The sequence below is a fragment of the Crassostrea angulata genome, chromosome 5 (genome assembly GCF_025612915.1).
Source record: "Crassostrea angulata isolate pt1a10 chromosome 5, ASM2561291v2, whole genome shotgun sequence".
NCBI lineage: Eukaryota > Metazoa > Mollusca > Bivalvia > Ostreida > Ostreidae > Magallana > Magallana angulata.
This window is the reverse complement of record NC_069115.1, coordinates 45595451-45614066: the sequence shown is the minus strand read 5'-3', so window position 1 is coordinate 45614066 and position 18616 is coordinate 45595451. Positions and strand designations below refer to the sequence as shown.

The 18616-nt window shown below is 32.0% G+C and overlaps 2 protein-coding genes across 2 annotated transcripts; both read right to left on the bottom strand.

Moving 5' to 3' along the window:
- Nucleotides 1–999: 999 nt before the first annotated feature.
- Nucleotides 1000–13632, bottom strand: LOC128183586 (adhesion G protein-coupled receptor L3-like). The gene is made up of 23 exons (XM_052852668.1): nucleotides 13342–13632; nucleotides 13002–13088; nucleotides 12600–12694; nucleotides 9581–9790; nucleotides 9369–9464; nucleotides 9132–9231; nucleotides 8160–8279; nucleotides 7901–7970; nucleotides 7382–7475; nucleotides 7218–7276; nucleotides 6884–6992; nucleotides 6511–6617; nucleotides 6187–6289; nucleotides 5884–6034; nucleotides 5619–5688; nucleotides 5323–5383; nucleotides 4930–5015; nucleotides 4557–4683; nucleotides 4211–4252; nucleotides 3274–3354; nucleotides 3081–3129; nucleotides 2628–2677; nucleotides 1000–2424 (listed from the first exon to the last, which is right to left on the bottom strand). The coding sequence occupies exons 1-23, from the start codon at nucleotides 13496–13498 to the stop codon at nucleotides 2398–2400; spliced, it is 2151 nt and encodes a 716-aa protein (XP_052708628.1). The 5' UTR covers nucleotides 13499–13632; the 3' UTR covers nucleotides 1000–2397.
- A 570-nt stretch (nucleotides 13633–14202) lies between these two features.
- LOC128183587 (uncharacterized) lies at nucleotides 14203–17940 on the bottom strand. The gene is made up of 3 exons (XM_052852669.1): nucleotides 17802–17940; nucleotides 14598–15782; nucleotides 14203–14497 (listed from the first exon to the last, which is right to left on the bottom strand). The coding sequence occupies exons 1-3, from the start codon at nucleotides 17845–17847 to the stop codon at nucleotides 14211–14213; spliced, it is 1518 nt and encodes a 505-aa protein (XP_052708629.1). The 5' UTR covers nucleotides 17848–17940; the 3' UTR covers nucleotides 14203–14210.
- Nucleotides 17941–18616: the final 676 nt, after the last annotated feature.

Here is an 18616-nt window from a genome sequence, read left to right as displayed (position 1 = left end):
TTAATAAAGATGTAAATATAAACAATACACTGCTTACTTTGACGATTTGAGCGGGTAATAAACGCTATGATAATTGCAAAATACTAACATAGCCTGCGGGTTATGTATTTTTTTTTTTTTTTTTGCAGGGTCGCCACCTTCATATCCCGCATTAATCGCCAAAGAAAGCATATTATTGTTTTATTATTTAAATGATCAAATTTGTTTTCTAAATCAATGATACGAAAAGCAATACTGGAAGCTCAAGTGAGTCTGTCTGTTTGTCTGTTCGTGTGTAAACGTTTCACAATTTCAACTTCTTCTCCAGAACCACTGGGCCAATTTTAACTTGGCACAAAGCATTATTGGGTGAAAAAGATTCAAGTTTGGTAAAATGAATTACAAAGGGCAGATAATTTAAAATTATTGAAAATATTTTTCAAAAATCTTCATCCCACAAACCATTTGGCAAGAAAAGCTTGAACTTGTATGGTGGCATCCTTTAGGTAATGTAGATTCAAATTTGTTCATGTCACGACCCCCCGGGGGGGGGGCAAAATGGGGTGGGGTCAAGATTTACAGAGGAGTAAATAAAGATTATCATTAAAATTCGAATTCGTTCCTAGGATGCATTTTTAGGTAATGTAGATTCAATTTGCTCAAATGGTTGGGCCACAATGGGGGGATCATAAGAAAGTTTTGAGAAAATGTTAAAAAATCTTTTTCTCAAAAACCATTTTGCCAGAAAAGCTTGGGTAGAAGCAACCTCGGGTAAATGTAGATAAACGTTTGTTCAATTCATTATCCCCAAGGGTAGGGTGGGGCCACAACGGGGTGGGGGGGGGGGTAAAGTCTGTTTTACATAAGAATATGTCAAGAAAATCTTGACAAATCTACTTCACAAAAACTTAAGTCTGTGTTGAAGCATCATCCGGTCGAGTAGATTCAAGTTTGTTCAAATTATGATTCATGAGGAATGGTTGGGCCACAATGGGAAGGGGGGGGGGGGGTCAAATTTTTACATAAGACGATATAGAGAAAATCTTCTGGAAAAAGCGTTCAGCCAAAAAAGCTGAAACTTGTGTGAAAACACCGGCTGTAGCGATGAAAGTTTGATCAAACCATATGCATGAATCCCTGGAGAAGAGTGTGACCACAAAGGGAATGGTAATTAAAACGGCAGATTTTTTCAACTTTTGCACAGGATCAACAAGGTCTGCTGTGCTTCATTTTTAAGAAATTTTGATTTTGATACCATAACCGATTTGATCAGAGTTATAGCGATTGTTGCTCAGATGAGCGATATGGCCCCTGACCGCTTGTTTAAAAAGTCTAATAAAATAGAATACATGTTAACATTACAGGTTGCTAATCGTTGTATTTGACTTGGCTCTCAGGAGGTTACAATGCTTAGGAACTTCGTTACGTTTAACTAGCAGAAATACAATATTTGCTTTTTTAACCTTTAAATTTACATTTTCTCATTACGTGCAAATATTTTTTACTTAGCAGTCAGAAATTGGCGAAAATATTTACTAATTTTTAATAACTTTATACATACTTACTCATTTGTGTAGCTTAAGACGCACACCCAAGTACAAGAAAACTGTCCTTTTTAAAAAATGGTGGAAAAATATCAGAAAAAACTTGTATATTTTGAAAATTGTTTTATAAACCACAATAATTTATAACAAATCATATTAGATATGAGGTTCAATTACGAAAACTGCAAAAATATAAAACTGCTTATCACACCAGTAGTTTAATTTTTGTAACAAAAAATTTTGAAGAGAAGAAACGGCCAAATATATTAATACATAACTTTACAATAAAAATATTTACAAATATACAACAGTAAAGAAATCGTATTTCAATCATACGAAACTGAATATGAATAATATAAACGATCAGCTTTTCAATTTAATTACCGAAATATAGAGACACAAAAAATTAAAACACTTAAGATTCCAAACAGCGAATAGGACAATCATTAGGTCTTAATTTTGTCTTGTAATAAATTACTTATTACATATTGATTTGTTATAAAATATCTAAATTGACATCAGATAAAATTATTATGCATTTGGGTCAAAGATTATAATTACAAGATTTAAATATACAGTAATAAAAAAAGTGATACACAAAATACGCATAATTAAAACATTTTTTTTTTAAAATTGAGTTTTCAATTGGAATAAACATTGCAAACAAATGAGAGAAATTTATTTACTCCCTTGCGTTTCTTATCAATGCTACAAATACAGTACGAAATAAGTAAAAAAAAAACCCGAAATGATTATCTTATTACATCTGACAGGATTAGTATTATGCTAGTTAATCATATCACAAATCCTTTCCTCATGGATCCTTTATTGAACAGCTGTGCTGTAGCATAACGGAGTACGGCAATCTAGATGTTTACTGTCTCTTATTGAACAGTTTGTTCTACAATGATATAAATAGAATAGGACGTATATTGTCATTGCGTGTTCAAGCAAATACTTAATATACTGAACATTAAAATAATATTGTCTTTTATAAAAGTGTGTATTCAACTTCTACATTGCATATGAAATTTAATACCGAATACTCTTATATGTATTATTGATAAAAATTAATGAAATATATCACTAATCATTTATACTCACTTGTACACTACAGCGCGGAATGATGAACATATTTGATGCCGCTGTGCCATCTATACAGAAGTAAATGAGTATTGTGCTGTTTCAACATACATGTATTAATGTTATCAACCTGACGTAAATGGCCATGAATTGTATCAGTTCAGACATCAAAATATTCTAATGAAAACTTGTTGCATATAATTTATATTTTTCATATTTTGTTACCCGAAAATTTGTCAGTTATAGTAGAGCGAAACTAAGCTGTCTGCGAAGAGTTGTTAATCAGGTCAGTGGATGGATTGATTCAATAAACATTGGTTTGAATACCGCCATAACAATAAATGTTTAAATCATTTTACCTTGTACAAATAAGTCAGATTGTTCTTTAGTTTGAAATTGACACTTTGAACAGAGCAGACAATTATAAGTAGTTTCTTAAGTACAATTGTAATTGTCTTGTTCCATTAACTGTACCTTCACGCTCTTCAAAGTTTTGTTCCTCTTCTGAATAAGAAGTCGATACCTTTAGAAATTGCAATGAAGTGGAGCTTTATTATTTTTTCATTTATGATTTTTTTCAATTCACAATTAAGTAATATTGAAAAAATAACATGTATTTCAAAAATACTTATTTCATTTTAGATTTCAACTAAATGTCTTTTCTTACAAATTTTGTTGTCTTTGAGGTCTTTGAAATTGATGATTTTGAATCGTATATTTTAATCTTTCTCGCAACTGCTTCTCGCATCTACAAACAAGTAATGCCATGTACTTAACAATTATCAGAAAATTCTGAATTTATCTTTGTAATTCAGTAATTCAAAGTAGCAATGTTTAGAATTTCATGTTTCATTTCCATAAAATGTATAAAATAGTTTACAGTGCATAGAGTTTTTAAATGCATACTCCAATATATAAATGACAAGATACAAAGTTCCTGTCTTGAATATAAATATGCAGTGATCTGTCACAAAAAAAATGATATATAAAATGATATATAAATAATTATAAATCAAGTTATCTAGAGGAATATCACATTAATTAATACACTCGGTTCGAGCGATGTCCTAGGGACCATGACCAGTTGAATTGCTTGCTATATCCCAAATTCGGAATATATCCGTTTAATGAACTCGTAATGATAAGCACAACGAATTCTTTATATATACATGTTTCCTTCAATAGTACCATCATTGTTTGCTTATTGAGGCATAAATTTAAATACTTCCTCTAAAAGATATATGATAGAATGGTGAATATAGGGATTATAAGGGGGAATCATTCAACAGATTTTGTCAATTGTCATTGCTATGTTTTAAAACTATAAAAGAATGCACCGTAAAAGAAGTCAATTTTGTTATTTGTCACCTTTCCGGGGCTAAAAATCAGTTCTCAAAATCCGTATATTCCTTATAACCGAATAACCAAGACTAGACACTTCACAAAATTTCCCTTTATATGAGATTCTGCTCGACACGAGTTTCACTGCATTATGGTGTTTTTTTTTGTAAACAATTTGTACAATGTATTTTAATCTTAATTTGTCAGAAGCACTTAATTTCTATTTTTATGGTTTTTCTAGAAATAGATAGAAATGATTTTACCTGTGGATTCAAGGCAACGTAAAACAGAAAGATGAAGAGACCCTGTAGATAGAAAAATAACCATACATGGATTTGTCTTTTTTAACATGACGAAAAAATACGGGACACTAAACACTTCCGTTTACCTTTGGCATTATGGTCACTTGTTTTTTTTTTTGGGGGGGGGGAGGAGGGGGGCTTTTATTTTAGACACACTGTTTTGTATGTTTATCATAATTCTGATATCAATATGCAAATAACAAAAACAAGTTACAATTATCATTATATATTGAAAACTAATGCATAGTTATTACAATCATGTGGTACTTAATTGACAAAATAATATATTATCTGCCTAATAATTTACCTGAAGGGAATTGAAAACTGCAAACAAATACTGGAAAATTATTAGATCCTGATTCACGGAAAATATTCCAAAAACCCAGGTAAGGCCTAATATTGGCAGCAGCCCACATACTCCCTTCAGTCCACTCCTGTTAAGTAAAATATAAACATGAAACATATAAACCAAATTTTCCTCCATATCTAATAGTAATGTTCATGACATTTTTCTAAGAAAAATGGATATAGAATATATGTAATTCCAAAATCTGGAAATTATATATATATATATATATATATATATATATATATGTATATGTATATATATATATATATATATATATATATATATATATATATATATATATATATATATATATATATATATTTATACTCACAATGTTTTTTCTTTCAGAGATTTTTTCATCATAAAAGAAGACGTATATATTCTGCGCATGACGAAGATGACAATAATTAAATTCACCTAGAAAGAATATCAAAGATCACGATAATTCATGGGATGTACATTTTTGAAAAAAAAATTAATTATCCTGTAGTACATGTAGTAAAAATCAAAGTATAGTAATCATATTTTGTGAAAGGGATATTTTGTGAACGAGGATGGTGAACTTTATTTTGAAAGTGGAGATAAGAAGGGCATTGCTAAAAATATTTCCTTCTTATCCAATAATATTTAAAAGTGTAATATATTACCAAACGTTTTTCAATCCATATAAGAAGCGACGATGACTTCTTGTCAAAAGTTTTTAAAAAGCTTACCAAAAACTTACCAAAACTATACAAAGAACCGGGACGATGAACCCAAACAAAGTGGTGTGTCGTAGCCAACAGCTTTAGAAAATAAACAAATGCCAAATATTATATTTCGGTTAAGAATTTAACAGTAGAAAACAAAAAGTTAATTTTTTTATATGTATACAAGAATATGCAAGGAACATGCAACAAATTGCTTTTAATACAATATATACTCATAAATATAAATGTTAAACTTCTCCCCATTTTAATACCGGCATATGGGATTATATATGTAGAGCTTGACCTTATATTGAATTTCGATATGGCTTACTATGTTTCATCACCATATCCCTCCAACTGAGATCCTCCCAAAGTAATAGCAACAATGACTGCCGGTAAACCTATAATTTAAAAAAAAAAATTAAACGTTAATAAGGAAAATTTAAGGGTGTTTTGTTTTAATTAACAATTCATTTTGCTTACAAAATGTATTATTGCAGTTTTGATAAGATTTTTTTTTTAATCTTTGAACTAATATTTGACTGTCTTGTAACAAAATTAGCCAGTTTTGTTTAAAATTCTGAACCACTACTTACCCCAACTAACCAGAAGGAAAATAGCAGACCTTGACCTTGAGCTGAAAACATCAAAAACTGCAATTGCAAGATCGATGCCTAGGCAGAGCATTGTAGTGAACATAGCCAGGAAGAAGTAGTGCAAAAGAGCAGCAATTATTATACAACCTGTCTAAAAATAGAAACAAAAATAATGTGATTCTCCAAAAAGAGAAACACCTCAAACTAATGATGTTTCCTCTTCTAAATAAAGAGATCACAAAAAGAGACAAGTTAAACATTCAATGTATAGAGATTTCAAGATAGAGTGGAGTAAATAAGTACCTTGTTTTCCGAATGTTCTACAGCAGTTAGGAACAAAAGATATGCAATACACAGAGCAGAACATAGATTAATGACCAACGTAGAACGACGAGATTTTATGTATCTGAAAAAAAAGTTAGTTTTGTCCTCACATGAAATATTTTGAACAATTTAAAACAGAACTTATATTAATTGATCAATCAGAATATACATGTAATGCCACTAGTCTCTTCCCACTTTTTTAAATATCTAACCCATTATATATAATAATCCAGACACATACGAAAGGGATACAAACTATACAACTGTAGTTGCATATTAAAACTATTAAACAACCTGCATTACCTCCAAAAGTAAATGTACAAGACGATTGTTACAAAAGCCCCAATTATAGAGAGGCTGCATCCGAAGACAGATATTATTTTTAGTCGTTTGATGTCTTCCTTTGATACCTGCAATATAAATATGTATGTTGTTAGTTTAAGTAAATAACAAATCTTTCATTCTGCTGCAATTAGTTGTTCCATTTGTCGACAGTTTCTCGTCAAAAAAGAGACAAACTGCGAACAGATAATAACCTCCTCCCCCCCCCCCCGTTTTTTAAGAATGGAATTCATAAACCTTGTTCTTTTTATAAAATGGCTCGCATGTACACATCTCTAACATAGTTATTCAAATCAACTCAAATGTCCTGGAGAATTTTCAAAATTGTATGTACCTCTTCAGTATAACTCATCAAAATGGCGAAGTTGGTTAGATGGTTGCATGAACACTTAACCTGGGAATCTGTAGAGTTCTCTAAAGAACATCCTGACGTATTCCAAACGCTATTGAATAATTTAAAAAGGACATATTAGCAGTATCTCCTTAGACATTATCAAATATAATATTTTTATTCCCTTTTTGTTAGAGTATTTTTCATAGGATTTCAATTGCTGGGTTATCTATTCTATACACATAACTATAAGTTAATTTTATATCACAAATGTGCATGAACATTGTTTTTGTACATTTATATTTTAATTTATAAAATGTATATCGAAAACCGTTACCTGTGTGTATCACTATTATTTTCCCACAAAAATACACACTCTGTCGAATTTCCGGTAACCTTGAAAAAACCAGTAATGTGTTATATGTATACAGTAGGATTACCAGACAATTCAATATGGACTACTAGATTTGTTGAAAAAGGGTAATAAAATAGTTAAATTACATTTTTCCTTTGAAACGAAAGTGTGATATTTCCATGTAGACACTGTGAGTCCAGCCCATTGACAGTAAGGGACAAAACACTGGATCCGACCTCCCTGTATAACACCAATATCATATTATACAAATATTGACCCGGGTTGGTGGCAACTTTGATCGTTTTAGCGCCAAGGGACGAAATATTTAATATCTTGATTCGAAGGGGGCTGATATAGTTCATGTTTTACCCACAAACACAGTCAACATTTGTTTTCTTATTAACATATGAAGAAACAAAAAAAAAAAAAAAAAAAAAAAAAAAACCAGAAATGACGTATAGAATTTTTTTTCCTTTTTAGAGAAATTCTGTTCTTTTTTTCGTTGTACTTGGAAAGATAAGCAGACATAAATATACATGTGATGAAACATTAATGAAAAGAAGATCATATTAGAAACACTAGTAGTTGACATTCCGAAAGGTTTTAATCTAAATATGACCTTAAAGCATACTTATGCTACATGAATGGTGTACTTATAAACTTACGTGTTATTTTTAGAGATGAATTCGGAGCCAATATCTTTATATTTAACAGCTGTGAAAGCAACTTCAGTCCCTGGAAAGTATTGATTTATTGATTTGTTGATTGACCTTATTTAAAATTGATTTTTACACCATTTAATCTATCAAATAAACTCTCCATGGCAACAACCTGTGACAAAATTATAATGTTTTGATATGTAAAAAATAATTTTCTTTTTCAATTAATGGAATACACATGTATATGTTTTAATGTGAGGAATACCTGTCATATGTTTAAAAGCTGCTTGTGGTAGCACGAAGTGGGTCGTCTGTTCACTGCTATCTTCTGTTTCCTTGGGAAACTTAATATCAGTATATTTGTCAATCTTCTCTATACTCAGCACTATACAAATGTAAGGACGCAGTAAAGAAAAAAACGAATTATATACAGCAAATTACATTTTATTAGAAAAATACAAATAGAAAGTTAAACAGATAGAAAACATGATATTGCCTCGCGGAATAGATTGTTATAATCAAAAATCGATGAACATTGAATATACATGTAAAGTGACAAACTGACGTGAAGCTTAATTATATTTGCGCATGGTAAATAGTCAACAAAGCTTCGATTGTCCGTGCATTTTATTTCGGAACTCCTCTTGAACTATTACAGTTGCTACGTTAAATTCAAAGTCCAATAACTCTAATTAACGTAATTAACTTTTTTTACAAGCAACAAACTCGCTGACAAATCACACAAGAACAACCAGTAAAAGTTAAAAATGATGTTCAAAAATATTAAAACGTTTATGCTAAAGAAAATTTTCTTAGTTGCTTGAATTCAAAATCTATATTCAACTCGCTGAGTTTGAACATTACCAAAGGGTATTCTTTTGAAATGAAAATAGCCATTGTAGAAAAGGGTTGAAACAGAAAACACATATGATTTAAGCATGATTAAAACATGAATGAAAAATATGGACTTTTAACTATAACAAAAATCATTTTCGTTTCATTTTCGAAGAGGGTTTATTATGTTCTTGCATGTTACTTTAAAGAAATTTCTATTTAGAATGTTTTAAGATACTACCACCCCCCCCCCATCCCCCTACGAGTCCAAACTACGCTGGGGGTTTATTGTGGATGGGGTTCTAATCCCACGCTCCTGTGCTGTACACAGTTTTATCAAATATTCAAACTAAGCTCTAAATGAGATAAAAGTTTTAACGTGTATAAAATTAAATCAACTTACACATGTTCGTCTTTTTCACCGTGACTTTTTGGTTGACTTTCAAAGCACTCGTCACAGATTTCGCAAAACTATTCACAGATGCTAAGATTTTGCTTGTTACCTGTAAACAATAAGCCATGATATCAAAGGTTAAATTAAAGAACAGTTGAATTGATCCAAATTAAGCTTTACGCAAGAGGTGTTATAAACTATAGTGTTTCTCTCATATTATTACGCGTAAAGTTCGAAGATATATACCTCTTTCTCTTTCTCTTTCTTATCTGCATTAGTATCTCTCGATGCCACATTATTTTTTCCTGGGCCCAGTATGTCACTCACAATTCCCATGAAAATCTTATTTTGTATCAGAAAGAAAAAATATATTAATTTAAAAACAATAATTTAAGAGCATATGTTTGCCAATTATATAAATCACTTATTTATTAAAAAATTAATAATTAAAATCACACCTGTGTTGTCTTGTTGGCAGCCTCCTGATCTGTGAAGCTGACTTTTGTAGATATGGTAGATATAAGGTCTACACTTTGTTTTATGTCATTGTCTGCAAGTTTGTTCTCATTTGAAGAAGAGGTAGAGTCGTTCACTACTAGTATGCTTGATATAGTGGATAAGGATGACTCCACGATATCTGCTGTTAATTTTCCAGGTTTGCTGAGAACCTGGTATATATAATGGATATCTCATGATTTGTGATGGTATATGATTTTTATCCAAAGAGTTGTGTGGTTTTTTAAAAAATTGGATAAAATTCATATACCATCGCAAATCATGACGTTTTTCTTAGATATGGTAGATATAAGGTCTACACTTTGTTTTATGTCATTGTCTGCAAGTTTCTTCTCATTTGAAGAAGAGGTAGAGTTGTTAACTACTAGTATGCTTGATATAGTGGATAAGGATGACTCCACGTTATCTGCTGTTAATATTTCTGCATTTTGAAGAACCTGGCGTTTAAAAGGCATCATGGATTGTTTATTTCCAAATACAGTTTATTATGATGGTTGACATCTCCTCAGGAGATAATATGTTAAGTTTCAAAACTGAAAATTAACTTGTACAAATTATCTGCTTAGTATGGCAAAGGTTTCGATATGGTGCGAGAAGTACATGTTACTATATCAAATTGGCTTTTTAAAACTTATGATAGTAACCATTTCAAATATAAACTCTCGGAAAAGAGGCTAGACTTGTAAAGGATCCTCGACACCCCATTACTTTTACTTTTTATGACAATACGCCACAACATGTCGATTTTAGCGCATTGTGAAACAGTTAATACAGCAAAAAATTGGTGTCTATCTCTGTGGCGCAGTGGGTGTTGATTCGGTTTACCAACCCGCAGCTCCTAAGTTCAAATACTGCATTAATTCATATTTTCATGAACAGCGGTAAAATTTGAAAAGTTGATATATTCCCCAAAAGTTATTTTTTTTTTGTCATTTTCAAGTCGAATACATGCTAGTTATTTAGAATTGGCTTGTAGGCAGAACTTTTCCCAGGTGTGCGGAAGACCCTTAAAGTTTTTTGTTTTGTTAGTGCTCCCTTAAATACTTTTTTTAATTTTTTAATATTTGTTTTAAAAACTGTTAGCAGGTACACATATTTTTTTTTTTAACAATTCAAACAAAATAAAGAGACATAAGCATGTTTTTCCAACCATCTTTTAAAACAAGTAAATGTTAAGTGGGAGAGCATTAAGCTTTTCGTCCAAAAATTGAAACATTTTGGAGCTCAAATGAATCGGTAACTTTAAATCTAAAGAAAGTATACCTTTCGGTAAATCGTTAAGAACAGAAACATGTAAACAAATTTTTAAGTTTTTTTTTTTAATTTATAAAGAAGAAGAGGCATATTTAAGAAGGCGGTCAGACACCCCGCTCATCATCCCCTGGCCCAATCTCATGACCTTTGATTTTACGGCTCTTAATTAGAATGAACATACATCCGCCCCCTAGTTCACTGGCACATCTAGAGTGATTAACACATAAATGTAATTGAGGTATAATGCAGATATGCAATTATTTTCAAGAACCCCTCAAATTCGACTCCCTCTCTCTCTCTCTCTCTCTCTCTCTCTCTCTCTCTCTCTCTCTCTCTCTCTCTCTCTCTCTCTCTCATGTATTTGCCGTTAAACCACAGTATGATGAATTCTGCCCTCACATTGTGTCAACATCAAGAAAGTGATGTCGACATGCAAGATGATAAAATTCAGATGCATCATATTATTTAACAACCAAATTCTTCAGAGAAGCTAGTTGTCATTTTTGTAAATTTACTTGCAATGTCTGAGATTATACAAGCAAGAGGCAACATCATTAATTTCAACGGCGAAAGTGCAAAGACGCAAAAGCGCGAAGATGCGACGGTGAAAATGCTAGTTGCGAAGGCGAAGGATCGATACTACTATCGCTTCTTCGCCTTCGCACTTTCGCGCTTTCGCGTTTGCCAATTTATGTTTGTGGAGCCCTCTATCGTTTGAGGATAGGTTTAGTTGCATAAAATGACATCTGAGACAGAGGACTAACTTTCGAGAATTCATTTTCAACAGCCTGCGCAGACCAATAATTTTTTCATGGGTGGTTTGGGGGGGGGGTGGGGGGTGGGGGGGTCTAAGGGATAATTGTATTTGGGGGTTGGGGGCGAAGCATATTTTTTGGTTATTTTACAATATGAAATAATTGATGCTACATTTTCCAGTGGGGATAGAGTCTGGACTGCATTTCCCCATTTTATCGTTGTAAACTAAAGAATTTTCCGAGGGGGGGGGGTCCTCCTTTCCCCTCTAGATCCATGCATGAGCAAGGAATGTCGCAATAAATTAGCATCACAGACAGAGGGTAAGTGACGGGAGTCTAGAAGTGCACTTGTACACATTATGGCGGACATTATATTTTAGGTGGAGTATATTTAATGATAAAATATGTATGTCACATTACACGGTTAAGTATTGTTCAACATTGATAGTAAGCGCGATAGACTAGCGCAATCGTAGCAATGATATCTAAGATAAATCGGCAAACCTTAAGCGTGTACGGTGCCTGCATCTAATTTTATGTAATCAACCGAAACTTGCTGAAGGCAATAAAAAAGGCGAAGACAAAAGTGCGAAGGTGCAAAGTTGCGAAGGCGAAACACCATGCACAGGTATCGATCTTCCGTTTTCATACCTTCGCACATTCACCTTCGCGCTTCACCGTCGCATCCTCGCACTTTCATTCTTTCGCCTTCTCAACTTCGCACTCTCGCATCTTTGCCATAAAGGCGAAAGTGCGAAGTTCGAAGTGGCCACATCGGAACACCATAAACCATTGGAATCATTTTATTGGCACAATAAGCCTTGAAAATAGGGATAAGTAATATGCCACCATTTAAAAGTATGCATTTTTTCAGCTAACATACTATATATAATTCGCAAATGGAATACAGAATGAGTTAAACGTGTCAATTAGAATGTAATCAACATCTTACGTTTTCAATCTCCTTTAATTTATTTTGTGTACAGCTTTCCGAAGTGTCTGTTGTATCCCATTTTCCATTTGATAGACACTTTCTAGTAACTTCACCTTAAATTACAGAAAATCCGACATGTAAAAGTGCTGATCGATCCAATTTTGACTAAGTATACATTTTATTACAAATAAATAAAGAACCAATATTATTTTAGAAAAATATTATTACTAATGAATTGATGATGATGATGATGATGATGATGTAATGTTATTTTTGAAAATCTCTTTATTTTAAGCAATTAAAAGAAACAACTCAACACATCTATATATTGTTTTTCACAAAATTTAAATTTACAATCCAAATGTATTTTTTAATTCATTTCATTTTTTTTTAAATTTAAAAATGAAATATCTTCACTACCTGAGTATCCCTCCGGACAGGGGATTCTAGCTTCTTGTCCTTGTTGTGTTGAAGGCCATTGATTGTCAGGTTCACAAAGTTTGTCACCTGTATTTAAAGATTAATTGCATAAAAAGGAAGAAATGAAAATTAATTAGATTGATAAAAGATTAATTAAATCGACAGACAGACACTCAGATAGATAGATAGATAGATAGATAGATAGATAGATAGATAGATAGATAGATAGATAGATAGATAGACAGACAGACAGACAGACAGACAGACAGACAGACAGACAGACAGATAGATAGATAGATAGATAGATAGATAGATAGATAGATAGATAGATAGGACTAACCTTTGCTCACTGCGGTTATGGTAGACGTGATGGAATTATTTGAGCAGTTGCTTAATCCGCATTTTATTGTCATGTTTGACTTAACGACAAGGTTGCAAGTTGAATCATATGTAGAGTTCAAATGGCAGCCTCGTAGCGTCTTGTTTCCAAAACACATTTTAATAACTGTGTCGTTTTTAAGATATGCATCTTTTATATTTGCTACTTTACAATGAAAACTGACATTTGACCCTTCCTTCACAGAAGAACAAATGGGTTCGATCACAAGAACAGGTTTTTGTTTAACAGTAACATTAGTCGCTGCGTGTACATGGTAATTTACTCCTGGGGCCGTTATCTGTACATCACATTTATATTCTCCTAGAAAGTTCAATTTGTTTTTATTTGCATCGCTTTATCATATTGTAGTGTATAATAGGTAAGATTTCAATTTGTGTGAACAAGATGATCATGTTTAAAAGCACAAATAATGTTCGTAAAGGTAAATAATGCAAATGCATAATACATAATGGCTACATCTGAGAGAAATAATAGTGTAATAAATTCACCTGACAGTATTAATCATACGTAAATATTGTTGTGAAATATAATAGAGATTATAGTTAAAATACTGCAAGGTTGCTATAATTACAGACGATATTCTTTCGTTTTATCAATTATACGGAGCATAAATGGTCAATATATTAACAAGATCTAATAAAAGATTAAAGGTATGACTTGTTTAGCTTTATTGTAAAAAAAAAATCTCTTTACCTATATGTTAGTTCCTCAATTACTATTTTCTCGATATAATCAATGCTCACATATATAGATAATTATTTAATTTATGGATTGAATCAATCATGAAAATCTAGAAAAATGTTTTTCAACTAATATTCATAACGGGCAAACATTAAGCATCGTTTAGATAAAAAAAACTTACCCTTTGATAGAAAGTTAACTTCATGAAGAGTCAGATTAGATTCGCAATGTAATTCGCGGTTGCATGAAGTATTTATTGTGACAACCGCTGAATCATATAATGTCACACCATTTTTACTCCATGTAATGGTTTGGTTGTTGCTCGTTGAATTTCCCTGAAAACTGCATGACATAACTCCACTATTCTGGCCCACAATGAATGGCGAGGATTGTATTGAAACGGAAATATTTATATCTAGATTGGTAAATAAAATTGCCATAATTGTGTATGTATTTACTGTTATAAATAGTGTTTAAATTTTCAAAATCTTATGAGTTGCCAATAAACCACAAACCTTTTATTGGCAATGCTATCGTAGATGTTTGAAATGGTACAGTGGATGCAATGCTTTGCGATACAGATAAAACTTGTGTTTTTGTTGAATAATTGATGTCTGTTGTTGGTGATGATGCCAATATTGTATTATCTGTTGTCATTGATAAATTTGGCGATTTTGTTAAATAACTATTGTTTGTTGTTGGTTTCAGTACACCACCTGTATTATTTGGTGTCACTGATGAAATTGTTGCATTGTACATTCCTAAAGATGCAGATGGACCAGTTTGAAAACCGTTTGCTACCGTTGGCGATATTTCACTGGTTTGAGTTTGGTTCGTCTCTGTTGATGATAGTTGTTCACTTGTTGTAACGTTGGATGCTACTGTTGATGAGAATTCAGAGGTATGAGTTTGGTTCGTCTCTGTTGATGATAGTTGTTCACTTGTTGTAACGTTGGATGCTACTGTTGGTGAGAATTCAGAGGTTTGATTTTCGCTCGTCTCTGTTGATGATAGTTGTTCACTTGTTGTAACGTTGGATGCTACTGTTGACAAGGATTCAGAGGTTTGATTTTCGCTCGTCTCTGTTGATGATAGTTGTTCACTTGTTGTAACGTTGGATGCTACTGTTGATGAGGATTCAGAGGTTTGATTTTCGCTCGTCTCTGTTGATGATAGTTGTTCACTTGTTGTAACGTTGGATGCTACTTTTGATGAGGATTCAGAGGTTTGATTTTCGCTCGTCTCTGTTGATGATAGTTGCGCACTTGTTGTAATACCTGTTGCTACTATTGATGATGGCTCAGAGCTTTGGTTTTCTTTTGTATCAGTTGATGATAGTTGTTCACCTGGTATATCACTAGTTTCTGCTGTTGATGATGATTCAACGATCTGATTTGTGTTCGTCTCTGTTGATGATATTTGTTCACTTGTTGTAACATCGATTGATACTGTTGATGTTGACCCAGTAAATACAGTTGTCTGTGTCCCTGTAAATGGTATTACACTGGTTACATTAGCTGGTGACACTGTTGTTGATGATTCACTTGTACTACTGGTAGCTTCTCCGCTTGTTGATTTATCGGGTTGGTCACTGGAGGTTATTTTTGATGTTAATGATGTCGAAGAGGGACCAGACGCTATAATGGACGTCGCATACGTCATGTTTTTTGTTGTCGTACTTGTTGCTTTGCTTGGATTCGCTAATTAATTTAAAAAACAAAAGTGTGTGTACCTATACCGATACAATTGCATTTTTTTATACTGTATTCAATAGACAAACTTAGCCATCGTACTCCTATTTATATTTCAAACAGTTTCACATGTTTAAGGAATTAATTTTAGTATAAATCAACACCATGCCGATATTCAGTGCGTTTCAAAGTTCCCAAAAAAAATTTTTTGGATAGAATAAAAGGACAGTGCATATTAAGCAAATAGATATTAAAAATGAATATGGCTAAGACTTGGGAATAGTTTGAATAATCAGTAATACAAAGGGATGAGATCACGTAATGTACTGTGTATCCGGATAATTTCGCTTGTTATAAGCGAAAATATGAAAAACCATTTATATTATCTATTTGCGTTAGTCATTTTTGCGATTAAAAATGTGTTACAGCAAACAATACCAGATACAATTTCTGCGTATTGTATATTTGCGATGTAAAGATAATCACGAAAAAAACGTTAAACTATTAAAATTCTACCATGATTTTGAAAACTCTTTGAATAAATTTGAATATAATTGACACATCTTATTTGTTTCGTTAACTTAATATATTTTAAGACCCAATTGCAGCGAAGATTTATCTGATTAATGACCGAGTATAAGCAATGAACATTAGACCATATGCGTATGAAATAATCATGTTGATCCTATAAAACCCGTTAAAATATCAAGTGGCTTAGTGGATCGCCAAGACCTTTCGAGAGGAGGGGACGGGAAAAATTAATGATTAAAACAATTAGAAAATAATAAATACATGTTACACAAATTAAGATTACTTGTAATCAAGTCAGGCTGAACACATTTAACTAAATTCACGTCACAGGACAATTAATAATACCTGAATTAGTGTCTGAATGCCATGAAAAAAAAATTCGTTTCATTTAGTTTATAAATTATGATGAACAGTTATCTGTGCGATAGCAACTGTTTGATAATCAGACCGATTAGTGGACATTCTTCTCAAGAAGTCCAATGCAAAAGTGTCATGATAACATGTAAAAGCAATTAAGTCGTGAACATCCTTTTACTTCTAAATGTATTCTTTTTATTCCGTTTTCAAGGTATTACTGTTCTCCCTTAGAATCTAATGGATCTTACTCCTAACATGATATATTAGTAAAGATAACAAATATAGTTAAAGGTATTCATGACCATTTGTTTCTATATTGTTAACTGATATTTTTATAATCTCAGCGCTTTAAAACTTTAACATGTGCGCATGACATGGAGTCCCGGTCCCCATTCAAATAAATATAAACTTGTCGTGTGCTAGCTTGATTCTCTGATCTACCCATAATCCTGTGCAATTTTCTCCATTACATCCGGTTTTACATCGCTTTTATATTTGCTGCGTGGACTTTGAGGTCCATGCAATATTATGAAAGGTAAAGAGGATTCAGACTAGAAACATATCATAAGTTTAGAATAAAAAGGGTAAACCGACATGTTTATCCTTTAAATTATTACACACTTTGTGTCCGAATTGTTTAATGACTTTCAAATGTCGGGTGAAGGTTTATGTATAAAAGGAGTGTATGTAAACAGTTTACCCCTACCGTGAATAAAGAAGTATGTATTCTATTTGATCTTTTCATCTATGCTGTAATTCTCTGAGGTAATATTTATTAAATATTATGTAATGCAAAATTTAATGTATCAGAAATTCTGACTTTTTTTTATCAATTACCGGGATTGTATTTCAGAACATACTTTACACAATGCACAACACCAATAATTTTTTTTTTTCAAAAACGATTTTAATGTAAAGTAGAGGGGAAACAACCCAACCTACTAAACTTGATACTAAAAAAAAGGTCCTGAAAAAAAGTAGCAAACGTAAATGTACAAGAAGCAATGTGTACTTTTTAAAAATCCAACAAACATTTTTTTTTTTGGATTCAGGTAGGTATTCTTTTAGTTGTGATCCTCTAACTTTTTTTTACACACCACAAAGTTGCACCGTGTAATGTGTAGTGTTTGCTTTTCTTACCTGTTATTACGATTATCCCCAATATCCAAACTATGGAGCGAGACATTGTTTTGTTGCTTTTTGGGGGTTTCTTTTTCTCTTATCTCATAACCTAATAGCAATATATTAATATTAAGCAAATTGCAGAGAACTGTTCTCTTTTAACAAAGCCTTACGAAGAAATTTAAAAAATCCGTTATCTTGTTATCTATGTCAGCAAACTTGAATTATCAAAGTAAACGCTGTTATCATTCTTATCTATTTAACCGTACCTCCTGCAATTTGTTTAAGTATCTTAATTAGTTTTACAAAATGCATCAGAGTCGCTCTGTCAATATTTGTTTTGTATGCTTTTGGATTTTTATTTTAGTTTTATTTCAAATAGGTGTATTTACAGTTATAAATGTTTTATTTAAAGAAATGCATTTTTTTTAAATAGGTTGAGAACTTTGCATTTGAGAATGCAATTCCTTGCTTGAGCATTTATATGTAATTGCCAAAATGTTTAAAATAAAAAAACATCCTACTTCATGGGAAAATGCAGAGATATTTTAATGTATGTTACATCTTAAAATGGCGTTGTATCAAATTGCAAAAACATGTATCATGTAATATACTTTAACGTATAAACTCATATATTGACATTTTCATTACACCCATTTTGTATATATTTGAATAAATGAAAACTCTATTGCACACCTCATAAATTTGTTGCTAAATGTGACATATTCCTATATATGCCAAAACATGGTATCATGACCCGGTAAGATAACACAGGACCAGACCCTCTCAGTAAATAAAACGGTATCAGTGATTTATCAAATTGATTCACAAGA

What these genes read in the sequence shown, in the direction of transcription:
- LOC128183586 (XM_052852668.1), bottom strand. Translation starts at nt 13,498, where the DNA reads ATGTGTTTTGGAAACAAGACGCTACGAGGCTGCCATTTGAACTCTACA. An exon ending in CTGTCCGGAGGGATACTCAG is followed by an intron (nt 12,695 to 13,001) that starts GTAGTGAAGATA and finishes CTGTAATTTAAG; the next exon opens with GTGAAGTTACTAGAAAGTGT. An exon ending in TTGTACATTTACTTTTGGAG is followed by an intron (nt 6,290 to 6,510) that starts GTAATGCAGGTT and finishes CTTTTTTTTCAG; the next exon opens with ATACATAAAATCTCGTCGTT.
- LOC128183587 (XM_052852669.1), bottom strand. Translation starts at nt 17,847, where the DNA reads ATGTCTCGCTCCATAGTTTGGATATTGGGGATAATCGTAATAACAG. An exon ending in GGGGATAATCGTAATAACAG is followed by an intron (nt 15,783 to 17,801) that starts GTAAGAAAAGCA and finishes TAAATTAATTAG; the next exon opens with CGAATCCAAGCAAAGCAACA. An exon ending in GATAGCATTGCCAATAAAAG is followed by an intron (nt 14,498 to 14,597) that starts GTTTGTGGTTTA and finishes TTACCAATCTAG; the next exon opens with ATATAAATATTTCCGTTTCA.